The 14,449-nt window shown below is 40.8% G+C and overlaps 1 protein-coding gene across 15 annotated transcripts in view; it reads left to right on the top strand.

Moving 5' to 3' along the window:
- FN1 (fibronectin 1) overlaps positions 1 to 5,136 on the top strand; it is a 76,227-nt gene extending 71,091 nt beyond the window's left edge. For 8 of the 15 annotated variants that reach the window (XM_023220560.1, XM_023220543.1, XM_026454692.1 and 5 more), the window contains 4 exons: positions 179 to 304; positions 825 to 931; positions 3,924 to 4,034; positions 4,369 to 5,136. In XM_023220560.1, coding sequence (XP_023076328.1) covers positions 179 to 304; positions 825 to 931; positions 3,924 to 4,034; positions 4,369 to 4,440 — 416 coding nt within the window. In that variant the 3' untranslated portion in view covers positions 4,441 to 5,136. Of the gene's footprint in view, positions 1 to 178; positions 305 to 824; positions 932 to 3,923; positions 4,136 to 4,368 lie in introns of those variants that run through there. The other 7 variants (XM_023220552.1, XM_023220532.1, XM_023220515.1 and 4 more) reach the window with 1 other exon arrangement.
- Positions 5,137 to 14,449: the final 9,313 nt, after the last annotated feature.

Here is a 14,449-nt window from a genome sequence, read left to right as displayed (position 1 = left end):
TATAAATTAAATAAATAAATAAAATAAAATGGCCCATTATAGGGGTTTTTATCTTTAACTTGCTGTTTCTTCCAGATCGTGGTTCTGAAGACCCTGTGACACGTCCCAGTTCACCCACTGTCTTGTGAGTCAGAATATACAAATAACTTTTTGGTCCTGACTTTCCCCACCCCTACAGGATGGTGCCACGACAATGGTGTGAACTACAAGATTGGAGAGAAGTGGGACCGTCAGGGAGAAAATGGCCAGATGATGAGCTGCACGTGTCTTGGGAACGGAAAAGGAGAATTCAAGTGTGACCCTCGTACGTCATCACAGATCACTTTTAGTTGCCTTATTAAGCGTTCCCACTTTCATTATCAGGCTGTAACTCTCATTCACAGAAATGATCAGAGACTTTAGGTCTCCTTGAGGAGTGAACAGTGGGTTTCTTAGTCTTTTGATTTGGGAAAGTGAAGACAAGCTTCAAAACTGAGTCATGATTTAATGTTATTACAGGACACTATAGCACTTTTCCAACCTGAGTATTTTGACCATTATCTGCAGCAAAATGCTAGAAAGCCGCTTTATTAGTCTGTAGATCCAACTTGTAAAATACGATTTCCATCTTCCCATTGGAGCCTTTCCAGTATATTAAATCTAATTTTTGGAAATGCCACCCTAAGATCTGTATAGCAGTACTTCTCTTATGGATGATTCACATAAATATGTGGAATTTGCACTGTGATGATACAAATTTAGGATAGAAATAGAACCCACCCCTAGATCAAGTCTGCAGTATTCTTCTCAGCTTACACGTGCATCTGTCTTGTGTCTATATGCAGATGAGGCAACGTGTTATGATGATGGGAAGACGTACCACGTAGGAGAACAGTGGCAGAAGGAATATCTTGGTGCCATTTGCTCCTGCACATGCTTTGGAGGCCAGCGGGTAAGAAGAGATGTGCCAGGCTCCCTACAAGTTAGCTAAGATAAAGGGTGGGCTCCTGCGAGGATGTGTCATACACACAGGAGGGGCAGAGACCCTTCAAAAGTATTAACATACCATGTTTCTTGCTGGCATACAGCTGCTGACACAGAGCTCTAGAGTACCTCTCTGTCTACCTTACATGCCATTCATTACTATTACTATTTCTAGTAATAGTAATTTCTAGTAATAGAAAGAATGAATGGCATGAATTACTATTTCTAGTAATAGAAGGAATGAATGGCATGAATTACTATTTCTCGTAATAGAAAGAATGAATGGCATGAATTACTATTTCTAGTAATAGAAGGAATGAATGGCATACATTACTATTTCTAGCAATAGAAAGAATGAATGGCATGTAGAGTACCAAAAACATGAGTCCTGAGTCGCTCTTAATAGCAATACCTGTCGTTTATACTATGCTGGAATCATTTTCCTAAGCTCCCTGGCATCTCAGAGATATCATTTACACTGAAAAAAAGTGAAGCAGAGATACTAGCCAAATTAATCAGTGGTGAACAGAATGTGTTTCATTTCAGCCAGTTCTCCCCATCCTGGGCAGCCTGAGACCCTCCCCTCCCCTGCCACTCTCAGGCTGCTTCTATTTTTCAGCAACTAAAGTGTTAAGTGCAGTGTAGCTCTAGGCCTCCAGCTCCATTCTGATGGACTGGTGTCCCCATGGCAACATTGTTAAATATTGTGAATAATATCTCAGATGTAAGAAAATGCCACTTCTTTCACCCTCTCTCTTGATTCAGAACAGATCCGTGTTATAGGTCTAGCACTGTGCTACGTAATATAGGAAAAACACAGGAAATGGGAAATGGTCTTGGCTCTTAATGATATAGTTGAAGATGTTAAATTAGCATATATTTCGAAGTCAAGCTAATTAAGTTCTAAGTGGGTCTGACAAATACAGTTCTGGGTAGGCTGGAATTAGCAAGAAAGAGAAGCATGAACTGACTGAGGTTTAGTTGAGAGGGTAGAAAGCAGAGAGACAGAAAGCACACCCCCTGGGATCGAAAGGAGCTGGCCCAGGTGGGCTTTGGTGAGCCAACCCTCTGCCTGCTGTCTTCTGGTAAGAAATTAGATGGGAAGAAGTGGCTTATGGAAGGCCTTGGCAGCCCATTCCTTAAGCCAGTACTTCTCAACCATTTCTAAAATATGCCCAGTAAAACAAAAAACAATACGCCTTTCTCTAATATGATTTGAAATTTCAAAACGAAATAATGCGTAACTCAAATAAAAGCAAATGGAACGTGACAGCTCTTTGTTTTCAATGAAGACATGCCCTCCCAGCACCTCCCCAAATCCTGGTAGGTGAGGGGCATGCTTCACACTCGAGGGTGAGACTCACTGGTTAATGCGTTTGGCATTAACCAATTCCAGGTATCCAAGATGCAAAGAAACATGATGGAAAATGGTCTTTGGGAAAATTAATCTTTAGGAAAATTAATCTGGCAGCAAGGGTGTTCAGGGGCCTGTCTTGACCCCACCAGGGGCAGCCCATGGAAACTACTCTGATCTTGTTTCACCCCCAGTGATTACATGGGGAGGGAGGTGCTCCCAATTCTGGAGGAGAATTGGAGATTGGAATTTAGATTGAATTCAGTATCTCTCTCTCTCTCTCCCTCTCCCATTAACACTGATAACGACTGTGATCGTATGATCTCAGAATTCAGTCATTCTGGTATAAAAATGTGTGATGGAGAGTGAATTTGCTGGGAAGTTGATTTTGGTCTCACTTCAGCATCTTCTCATTATTTATGCACATGAAACCTTTCATGTGTGAGGCTTATTCTATTCTCAAGTAAAGTGCTAAATGAAACATTTAAGACAGGAGTGGAAACTGTTACTTTCTCATACAAAAGTAAGATTCAATGACTCTGTAAGGAGACAGTCACTGGTATTGTGTTAGGTATTGAGAGGCATATGCGCTTACACAGAGAAGTATGTCCAAAATATTTAAATTCTAATATAAAAAAGAAAGTGATTGTATTATTTAGGGCTGCGTTTTAGTGGTAAGAAAAAAGTCCAACTCAAGTTAAGCAAAAAGGCCCACAGAATGGGAAAGTCCCAGGACCCACCAGCTTCAGGGGCTGCTCCAGCAATGGTGCCTGGAATCCCTCTTGCTCCTCGTGCCTTCCCATGCACTGGCGCCATGCTTCAGAGGGCTCTCTGCAGATGGTGTCATTGATGACTGACCTCCGTGAGCTCCAGTTTTATCCCCTCCCAGCTTAAGAACAGTAGTAAAAGAGAACATGTATGTCCTCCCATTTCCAGCAAAAACCTCAGGGAGGAGTCTCACGGGCTCAGCTTGGTCCCGTTTCCATCTCCCATGCCATCTCTGGCCGGACAAAAGGCTACCATGTCTCTGCCTAGGGAAGTTTAGGAAGGGAGTGGCAAAGTGGTGCATTAGGAAGAACATGGCCGGGGTCACCCCACCTCCTGGGCGGCAGCCCCAACTCCACGAGTGGTCCACTGTATGACTGCCCTGCTCCCTCTAAGCAAAGTCACTCCTCCCTTCTGGGTCTCCGTTTCCTTACCTATAAAATGAGAATGTTTGTTCATGTGATCTCAAGCCCCTTTTAAAATCCCTAGGAGTCTATGAAAACCTTTTCCATCATCTAGTGCAGAGAACTTGTTGAGGAAGCTGGGATTGGAATGAGCCTCAGCAGATAGGTAAGGTTTGAATAGGAAGAGAAGAAAGGACATTTCAGGGGAAAAGAAACAACACAGACAGACAGATACAGGTATAAGATATGGTAATAAGCCAAAATGTATTCTAAGAATTATAAATGCATGAAATCATCATCAAAGTTTCCTTAGTGATTAACTGCTTATATTTGGCCAGTGCATAAGCTGTGAAATTTTTCTTTAACTCAAACACTAAATTACAATGTCCTCAGGTTATCATAAAACCCCATTTGACTTCATGCCTCTACTCTCTCAGGGCTGGCGCTGTGACAACTGCCGCAGACCTGGGGGTGAACCCAGTCCCGAAGGCACTACTGGTCAGTCCTACAACCAGTATTCTCAGAGATACCATCAGAGAACAAACACTGTAAGTGCATTAGCGCCACGAGTGTGTTCCCTCATACTAGATAGTCCTTTTACAGGTATCTTTCTTCAGAATGAACCAAATATTTTAATTTTTTAAAAAAACTCATAAATGACTTAAGTGAAACACTGTATTCCATAATATAGTTTAAGTTATAATTTATTTAACTCTTGAACATCTCCTATTGCCCAGTATGCTGCTAGGTTCTTGAAACTAGGAAGAAATATTATCCTATTTATAAGCAGCTGTCATGAGTCCCCACCTCCCCGCATTTTTTTTTTTTTCTGTACACTTTACAGTATTTGCCACTAATTTTTTTTTCCTTCTTTTTTAACAGAATGTTAATTGCCCAATTGAGTGCTTCATGCCTTTAGACGTACAGGCTGACAGAGAAGATTCCCGAGAGTAAATCTTTCCAACCCAGAGGAACAAGCATGTCTCTCTGCCAAGATCCATCTAAACTGGAGTGATGTTAGCAGACCCATCTTAGAGTTCTTGTTTCTTTCTTAAGCCCTTTGCTCTGGAGGAAGTGCTCCAGCTTCAGCTCAACTCACAGCTTCTCCAAGCATCACCCTGGGAGTGTCCTGAGAGTTTTCTCGTAAATGCGGGCTGCACATTGCCTGTTCTGCTTCAAAGTATTCAATACCTCTCAGTATTTTAAATGAAGTGATTCTAACTTGTGATTTGGTTTGGGATCAATAGGAAAGCATATGCAGCCAACCAAGATGCAACATGTATTGAAATGATACGACCAAAATTTTAAGTAGGAAAGTCACCCAAACACTTCTGCTTTCACTTAAGTGTCTGGCCTGCGATACTGTAGGAACAAGCATGACCTTGTTACTGTGATATTTTAAATATCCACAGTACTCACTTTTTCCAAATGATCCTAGTAATTGCCTAGAAATATCTTTCTCTTACCTGTTATTTATCAATTTTTCCCAGTATTTTTATACGGAAAAAATTGTATTGAAAACACTTAGTATGCAGTTGATAAGAGGAATTTGGTATAACTATGGTTGGTGATTATTTTTTATACTGTATGTGCCAAAGCTTTACTACTGTGGAAAGACAACTGTTTTAATAAAAGATTTACATTCCACAATGTGAAGTTCATCTATTTGACATAAGACACTTTGGGGGGAAATAATTCTTGTCAATGTTCTTTTTCAATTCAGCAAACATTTGAAAATCTATGATGTGCAAGTCTCTTTAATTGTTGATTTCAGTACAAGATTTTCTAAGTCAGTTGCTACAAAAACAGATTCGTTTTTGTCACTTCATCTCTGCACTAATAGAGACAGCTTTACACTTTCTGCTTTAATAAATTTAAGTGGACCCAAATATTTATTAAAATTGCTAGTTTGCTCTTCAGAAGTATAATCGAAATAATCTTTAGTTACTCTTTTCTAACCATTGTAATTCTTTCCTTCCTCCACCTTTCCTTCCTTTATTGAATAAACCTCTGTTCAAAGAGATTGCCTGCAAGGAAAATAAAAATGACTAAGATATTAAAAGTATTTGAATAGTATAGTATAGAGTTTTATCTTAGGGAAACCCCATGGTATGATAATCCCAATCTAATATGTCTTACTTTGGGTCAGCTGACACTTTTGCATGGCTTGATAAACTCCCAGCCAAACAGTTTGTTTACTCCTGATCTGTAAAGGTCACTTCTTTTTCAATTTAACACTGAGGAAACAAACTTTGGGATTAAATTTAACATTCAGGCCAGGCGCAGTGGCTCACACCTGTAATCCCAGCACTTTGGGAGGCTGAGGCAGGTGCATCACCTGAGGTCAGGAGTTTGAGACCAGCCTGGCCAACATGGTGAAGCTCTGTCTCTATTTAAAATACAAATATTGCCAGGTGTGGTGGTGGGTGCCTTTGGTCCCAGCTACTCAGGAGGCTGAGGTAGGAGAATGGCTTGAACCCAGGAGGCGGAAGTTGCAGTGAGTCGAGATTGTGCCATTGAACTCCAGCATGGGGGACAGAGCAAGCCTCCATCTCAAAAAACACAAATAAATAAATAAATGTGACATTCAGAATAGTAAATAGTGCCACTGCAAATAGTTAATTATTAATTAGTAAAAAATTAGTAGTTCATAATAAACAAGGAATGGAAAGCACTTTTTTTTTTTTTTTTTTTTTTTTGAGACGGAGTCTCACTCTGTCGCCCAGGCTGGAGTGCAGTGGCCAGATCTCAGCTCACTGCAAGCTTCGCCTCCCGGGTTTACGCCATTCTCCTGCCTAAGCCTCCCGAGTAGCTGGGACTACAGATGCCCGCCACCTCGCCCGGCTAGTTTTTTGTATTTTTATGTAGAGACGGGGTTTCACCGTGTTAGCGAGGATGGTCTCGATCTCCTGACCTCGTGATCTGTCCATCTCAGCCTCCCAAAGTGCTGGGATTACAGGCTTGAGCCACCGCGCCTGGCCGCAAAGCACCTTTAAAATATACTATTGTACAATGAAAGAAGGTATTTCAATAAATACCTGGCAAAGAATATTAAAACTAAATACAGAAAGATACTTCCTCATGTTCATTTGAAAAAAAAATGATACTCACATTTGAATTGATTTACAGTTTACAAAATGCTTTGACATTTAGCCATCTCATTTAGGGGAGGTTTTAGAGCTTAATTTTACAGGGAATGAAGCTCACATGAGGGTTCCTTAGCAAAATACAGACCCAGATCCTGGACTTCTATTTAACCTTACTGATCTTTCAGCTTTATCAGCCCAATAGTCACCAAGAGAGCTACTCTGTATGTTTTTTAGAAACCACAGAAAGTACAAAATAGGGCCGGGCGCGGTGGCTCAAGCCTCTAATCCCAGCACTTTGGGAGGCCAAGACGGGCGGATCACGAGGTCAGGAGATCGAGACCATCCTGGCTAACACGGTGAAACCCCGTCTCTACTAAAAAAATACAAAAAATTAGCCCGGCGAGGTGGCGGGCGCCTGTAGTCGGCTGAGGCAGGAGAATGGCGGGAACCCGGGAGGCGGAGCTTGCAGTGAGCCGAGATCGCGCCACTGCACTCCAGCCTGGGTGACAGAGCGAGACTCCGTCTCAAAAAAAAAAAGACTACAAAATAAAGGTGACAGTAAATGACTGTCTCACGTATGTGGGTCATCACTGCACCCTGGAGAGAGAATGTTGTCTCAACACCCATCTATACACTGTGGGAAGGGACAACCCCCTGAGACACATGTGCTGCAGAAAGTAAGCTGGTGCCTCCATATTCATAGGTGAGCTGGTAAAGCAGGCCCTTCATCTGAATCTTGTTTAAAGGCCTTGATATCTAAAAATACAAGGAAAGAGCAGCTATGGTTTGAGACTGATGATGCTTCAAACCACTTGCCCAACTACAAACCTAAAAATATTTACCCTAAAATGCAGTGTAAGGGCCAGGAATGGTGGTTCACACCTGTAATCCCAGTACTCTGAGAGGCCGAGGTGGGAGGATTGCTTGAGCTCAGGAGTTCGAGGCCAGCCTGAGCAACATAGGGAGACCCCTGCCTCTACAAAAAAAAAATAAAAAATTAGCCAGGCATGGTGGCAACATGCCTGTGGTCCCCATAAGTTGTGAGGCTGAGACAGGAGAATCATTTGAACCCAGGAGGCGGAGGTTGCAGTGAGCCAAGATCGTGCTATTGCACTCCAGCCTAGGCAACAGAGTGAGACTTCATCTCAAAATTAAAAATAAAAAAAATGCAGTTTAAGTTGGACTGTATTAACTAAATGGATAGCAAGCCCCTTTACTTTTATGTTGAAATGTAAAAAACCTCAAGTTTCCCACTTAAGGTCAGGAAAAATGCCACCCTTTCCAAAATGTCTGTTGGATTCTCCAAAGTAATACATTAAATTTATGAATTAAACGAATAGCAAATTAAACACATTTACATGGCCTTTTCTTTTAGCATCACAGTACAAGAATGGTAAAACTTTTGTACTATTTCTCAGCAAATAGTATAGTATAGAGTTTTGTCTTAGGGAAACCCCATGGTATGATAACCCCAATCTAACGTGTCTTACTTTGTGTCATCTGACACTTTTAGCATGGCTTGATAAGCTCCCAGCTAAACAGTTTGTTTACTCCTGATCTCAAACAGGAGAATCAACTATTTCCGAAGATGTTTTGCCGTTTTTATTGATTCAGGTTATTGCTTCCCCCGAGCATTATTTTAAGCAGGCAAGATTGAAAAGGCATTGCTAAAAGAAAAATCTATTTTTAGGCAAGAAATTGACAATTCAGGAAAAATTAGGTAAAACTAGTAAATATTAATCAGATTTTAAAAAGAAATATCGTTTTAAAGTTTTACATTGCCTTGCTACACTTGATTTGTAATAAAATGTATTATGTTTTATATTGTTTTCAGCTCTAATAACCTAAGTGAATTATGCAAATAAGTCTGTATAATAATATCGCTATACACCTGTAGGGCACCCTTTCTATGGAGGTGAATAAAGAAATGATCAGGGGAAAATTACAAGTATAGGAAATGACTTTTCTATTTAATTATATTTCCATTGAAACTTCTATTCCATTTCTAGTGGTATGAAACTCATTAAAGTGATTAACAAACATCACATCAGCACATTTAAGTGCTGAAATTGCTTCCTATTTAGTAAGTTCCCTTTACTGTGGTAGGGAATGTGGCAGGTTACAATTAAAAAATCTCATTTTCAAAGGAGACAATTCAACTATTAAGAAAAGAAAAAAAAAAAAAAAGACCACTGTTGGGATTTCCCATGTTTGGAAACATTTAAAGATTACCATGAAGGCTGATAAAGCAGAAAAAACACAAAGATGACCTTGCAGAAACTAAGAAAGTTTTTTCAAGAATATATGGCACTTATACCTGAAAAGCGCATTGTTTTCATTATCACATCATTTTACTCCATATCCTCATTAAAGATTCCATTTGAATTGCAAACAGAAACCTATATAAATTACAAATGAAGAAAATATGTAATAAAAGAGCAAGAGAAACGGGGCTTCAGCTGAAAGTCCCAAATGGGAAATTCCTTTTTTAACATTCCTCAGTAGAGTCAGGTATGAGATATTAAAGCGTGTTTTACATTTCCTTGAATTCCTTTTTACTTACTCTTTAGAGACATACAGGTTTTAACAATCTCAGAAGCCAAATTTATCTCTAAAATAGCTCATGTGGGGCCCCCAAAGGACTGAAATTAGCATTGGTTGAAGCCGTACAAGGCAGCCAGCCCCGAGTGATGGACTGGGGCTGGCGTCAACTGCCCTGAAGCTACCCACCACAGCAGGCTCCCTTAGGCAAAAATTCGTCAAAGGCCAAGCAGTCTCCCACTGAGCCCTTTGCAACTTGGTACTTTGTAAATGGCCATTTCATTCTAGAATGAAGCACTGCCTTTGCCAGGAGAATGCTGGACAGGACTTTACAATGAAACCTGTCTATCTCTGTAATTCAGCTTCAGATGTAAGATGCTGAGCCAAGTGCTGGAAAGCTATTTTTGACTCAAAACTATACGGCGATGGTGGAGGAACTGGAACCCTCATTCATTGCTGGTGGAAATGTAAAACGGTGTGGCTGCTGTGGGAAACAGCCTGCAGCTCTTCAAAATGTTAAACAGTCACCATACGACTTCACAGTTCCATTCCTAGACATATACTCAAGAGAACAGAAAACATATGTTCACACAAAAACTTGCACACAGATGTTCATAGCAGCATCATTCATAATAGCCAAAACATGGAAACAACCCAATGTCCACTGATCAACAAAATGTGGTGTATCCATATAATGAAATAATTGACCATAAAAGGAATGTACATGCTACAACCTAAACCTTCAAAATATTATGCTAAGTTGAAGCCAGACACAAAAGAGCACATATTGTGTGATCCCATTTATGCAAAATGTCCAGAATAGGCAAATCTATAGAAACAAAAGGTAGATTTCTGGTTGCCAGGGGCTGGGGCGAAGGGGAAATGGACAGTGATGGCTAAGACTTACCTTTTGGAGTGATGAAAACTTTATGGAACAGACAATGGTGATTGTTGCACAATTTTGCGAATATACTGAAAATCGCTGAACAATACACTTTAAAACCGTTAAGATGGTGAATTTTACGTTATGTAAATCTTAAGAAATGCCACTTTAGTTATAGAAAATCTAATTTTGCTCCTTCATGAGGAAGAGATGTGGGGTAAGAGTAGATGAAGGTTGAAGGAACTCAGAAACTTTGTGGCTACCAATTTGGAAACTGAAACAAACTTATCCATAAATAGACTTATTATTTTTCATAGTAATTTCCACAGGTTCTAGTTCCTATGCTTCCATATGCACAAAAGCATTATGAAAAGAATAATTAGCATCTTTTTGAAACAGTATTTATCATGACTCAGGTGGTATTTTAAGTGCCCACAATATTTTATCTCATTTGCTCTTCAGAGCAACTCTAAGAGGTCAGTATTGTTCTTATCTCATTCTACAAATAGAAATTGAGGGAAAGGCAAAGTGAATCACTAAATATCACATAGCTTGTAAGTAGCAGAAGTGGGACTCGAACCTGATAGACTATGTGCTTTTAGCCAGAAGCTACTCAGCCTTTTGGAGGAGTGAATCCATCCCCATTTTACAGAAGAATCAAACTCCAAGAGGGTTAAGCTATGTGCCCAAGATGGCCCACCTACTGACTGGCAAAACAAGGTAGTGATTGTCCTAAGAGGCACAAAGACAATTTCCTTGAGGGAAAGATGGAGTTATGATCAAGAACAGGAATGTGGGGGCCTTCTAGCAAAATCTCCTTCTTGACCTGGTTGGTGGTGACACAGGTGTTTGCTTAAAAATTATACTTTAAATGGTACAAGTTTCATGCACTTTTCTATCTGCATACTTCATTACAATTTCTTTTAAAGATAAATTTGTGCCTGGCACAGTGCTTGGCAAAAATAAGGTATAAAAATGTCCAAGAATGGAAGGCACTGCGAGCTTAAAGGCCTGCAGGGTTCTGTGCTCTGAGGAAGGGGCATAGGCTGGGCTTTATTTAGAAAGGTGGCCTGGAGAGAAGCAGGTGTCAAAGGGCAAGGCAATGGGAGGAAGAGTAGAGGATCCCTTTCATGGACTCTTTTTTCCCTATACCCAGGGAATCCCCCAATAGAAATACACTTGGTATTGGTCAGGGCATTGTTACATCATGGATCTTCCGTCCTTCAGTACCATGGAAACAACAGACATAAGATCATTATGCATTTCACTTAAACACCAGTGAAACTCCAGTCTTGACATTTCAAATGATTGAATTGTACTAGACACATACGTTAATGGGGTTCCAGTTCCAGACCCTCCCAAAGTGCTCAACTTCCTTGGTTACTGGCTACGTCCACCAACATTAACTTGAGTATATATAAAGGAAAACACCACCTCACAGAGCAAAACATGAGGAACCCAGGAGTAAGCTTGTGAGGGGTGGCACTTTCGCTTAAGGCAGGACACCACTTTTTTTGGCATAACGCAGGGAAGTGACATGGTAAAATGAGAAAGAAGCTGTTGACAGCCCTAAACTGAGTCGTTTTCTAGAGTGAAGAATGGTTGTTTTTGCTGCTTGGGTGCTCCTCCCCAGGGTTCATTCAAACCTGTCCTTCCTGAACCCCTTGGGGCTGGCAAGGAGTGCATCAGTTGGTCTGTCTCAAGCACACGCTGCTGGGTAGCCAGTGTTAGGGAAAATGAGCTCACAGGCCAACATATCACAACACTTGAGTAAAGAGATTTTAAAAGAACAGTAACATACTAGATTACAGATTCTAACAGAAGTAGAAATAGTTAAACAAAGCTAGAAAGATGATACCAACAATTGGAAAAGAAAGCCAGAAATATTTGAAGTGAAAAATGTAACTCCTGAAATAAAGAGATCAATAGACAAGATACACAGCAGAATGGATACAAATTGTAGAAATTCATGAGTAAATTAGAAGACTAGACTAAAGAAATCTGGAGGGACGAATAAAAGAAAATGAAATATAAAATATGAAAGAAAGGCTAAGAGATATAGGAATTGCTTAGAAATGCTAACATTTGTGGCCGGGCGCAGTGGCTCAAGCCTGTAATCCCAGCACTTTGGGAGGCCGAGACGGGCGGATCACGAGGTCAGGAGATCGAGACCATCCTGGCTCGGATGGGGTTTCAACACAGTGAAACCCCGTCTCTACTAAAAACTACAAAAAACTAGCTGGGCAAGGTGGCGGCGCCTGTAGTCCCACCTACTCAGGAGGCTGAGGCAGGAGAATGGCGTGAACCCGGGAGGCGGAGCTTGCAGCGAGCTGAGATCCGGCCACAGCACTCCAGCTTGGGTGACAGAGCGAGACTCCATCTCAAAAAAAAAAAAAAAAAAAAAAAATGCTAACATTTGGATAAAACACCACAGAGAGAAGAAATGGGAGAGGAAATATTAGCACAAATAACAGGAATAAGTTTCCTAGAATGAAAAACCCAGAGTGCCAACAAAGGGAAATACGAATAGCACCCACACCTAGACACATTATAGAAGCTTGAAAATACCCAGGAAAGAATTAAAGTTTCCTGAGAAAGCGTAGTGGCTCACACCTGTAATCCCAGCACTTTGGGAGGCTGAGGCGGGTAAATCACCTGAAGTCAGGATTTCAAGACCGGTATGGGCAACATGGTGAAACCCCCATCTCTACTAAAAACACAAAAATTGGCCGGTGTGGTGGTGCACACCTGTGGTCCCAGCTACTCGGGAGGCTGAGGCATGAAAATTGCTTCAACCACGGAGGCAGAGGCTGTGGTGAGTGGAGATCACACCCCTGCACTCCAGCCTGCCATGGGCAACAGGGAACGACTCTGTCTCAAAAAAAAAAAAAAAAAAAAAGTTTCCTGAGAAGGAACAAGAACCAGATTGACATCAGATTTTTTAAATACAACAACGAATGCAAGAAAAAACCGAACAGTGTTTTTAAAGTATTACAGAATTTAAAACCGAGAATTGTAAGCATAGCCAAAATGAATTCAAATATACAAGCATGATAAAAATATCCTTAGTTGGCCAGGTGCAGTGGCTCATGCCTATAATCCCAGCACTTTGGAAGGCCAAGGCAGGCAGATCACCTGAGGTCAGGAGTTCGAGACCAGCCTGGCTAACATTGTGAAACCCCATCTCTACTAAAAGTACAAAAATTAGCTGGGTGTGGTGGCGTGCACCTATAATCCCAGCTTCTCGAGAGGCTGATGTAGGAGAACTGACTGAACCTGGGAGGTGGAGGTTGCACTGAGCTGAGAGCACGCCATTGCACTCCAGCCTGGGCCACATGACTGAAAATCTGTCTCAAAAAAAAAAAAAAAAAAAAAACCTTAGACATATAAGGTCTCACAAGCTTCACCACACAGACACCGCACACCGTTAACACATGAGGAGAAACTATAGGCACTGCAATAGATACATGAAGTGAAGGTAAACAGAAACTTTAGTTTGGTCTTAACAAAAAAAGGCTAAGTGAAAATGTAACGCCAAGTCCAGGAATCAACAGCAGTTTGGAATGGGGTGGGGTAGGGGTGATGGGGGAGAAGAAAGGAATTAAAAGTGGGTCAAACTTTATAGGATAGTAAAAATAGGCCTCAAATATTATCAATAATTGAATACAAATGGGCTGAGTGCAAAGGGAAAGGTTGACAAAATGCATTAAAGAAAACTCAAAACCAAAATCAATAATAACCTTAAACATGTGTCCATGTTTTTAGCCTCAAATATGTATGAAGTGAACATCTACAAACCTGCAGGAAGAAATTGGAAAACTCATCCTCACGGAGGGAAGTTTCAAAACCTTTTTCTAAATTCTCAATAAACCAAACTAACAAAATTTACGTTAACTACAGCTATCAATGTGTAAGAGAGGAGCAGAGGCACAAACTAAATGACATCACAGGAATGTAATGGCACAGTCCAGTATGTGGGAAACTATGGGAGAAAAACCTTCAGTCAATCGACTGCAAGAAAAAAATCTGAAAAGGAGAAACCAGTTGTTGAAGACACTTGAGATATGCCAATCAAATGCAACGGATGTACCAGGCTTGAGTAGCACAATCAAAAAACTGAAAAAAAAACAGAAAAACCCAAAAAATTAGCCATTGGGTGAGATCTAAAGGTTATTGGGTATTTAATATTCAAAACAACTTATCCTTTTAGTATGATACTAGAATGTGGTTATATACTTTTTAAAATAGGCTTTTTATTTTGTAAGAGTTTAATTTATTTTTTTATTTTTCTTGAGACGGAGTCTTGCTCTGTCGCCCAGGCTGAAGTGCTGTGGCCGGATCTCAGCTCACTGCAAGCTCCGCCTCCCGGGTTCACAATTCTCCTGCCTCAGCCTCGCAAGTAGCTGGGACTACAGGCGCATGCCACCACACCTGGCTAATTGTTTCATTT

Source organism: Piliocolobus tephrosceles, chromosome 11, assembly GCF_002776525.5.
Source record: "Piliocolobus tephrosceles isolate RC106 chromosome 11, ASM277652v3, whole genome shotgun sequence".
NCBI lineage: Eukaryota > Metazoa > Chordata > Mammalia > Primates > Cercopithecidae > Piliocolobus > Piliocolobus tephrosceles.
Note: the sequence above shows the minus strand (reverse complement) of the source record. Positions and strands in the feature narration are given on the sequence as shown.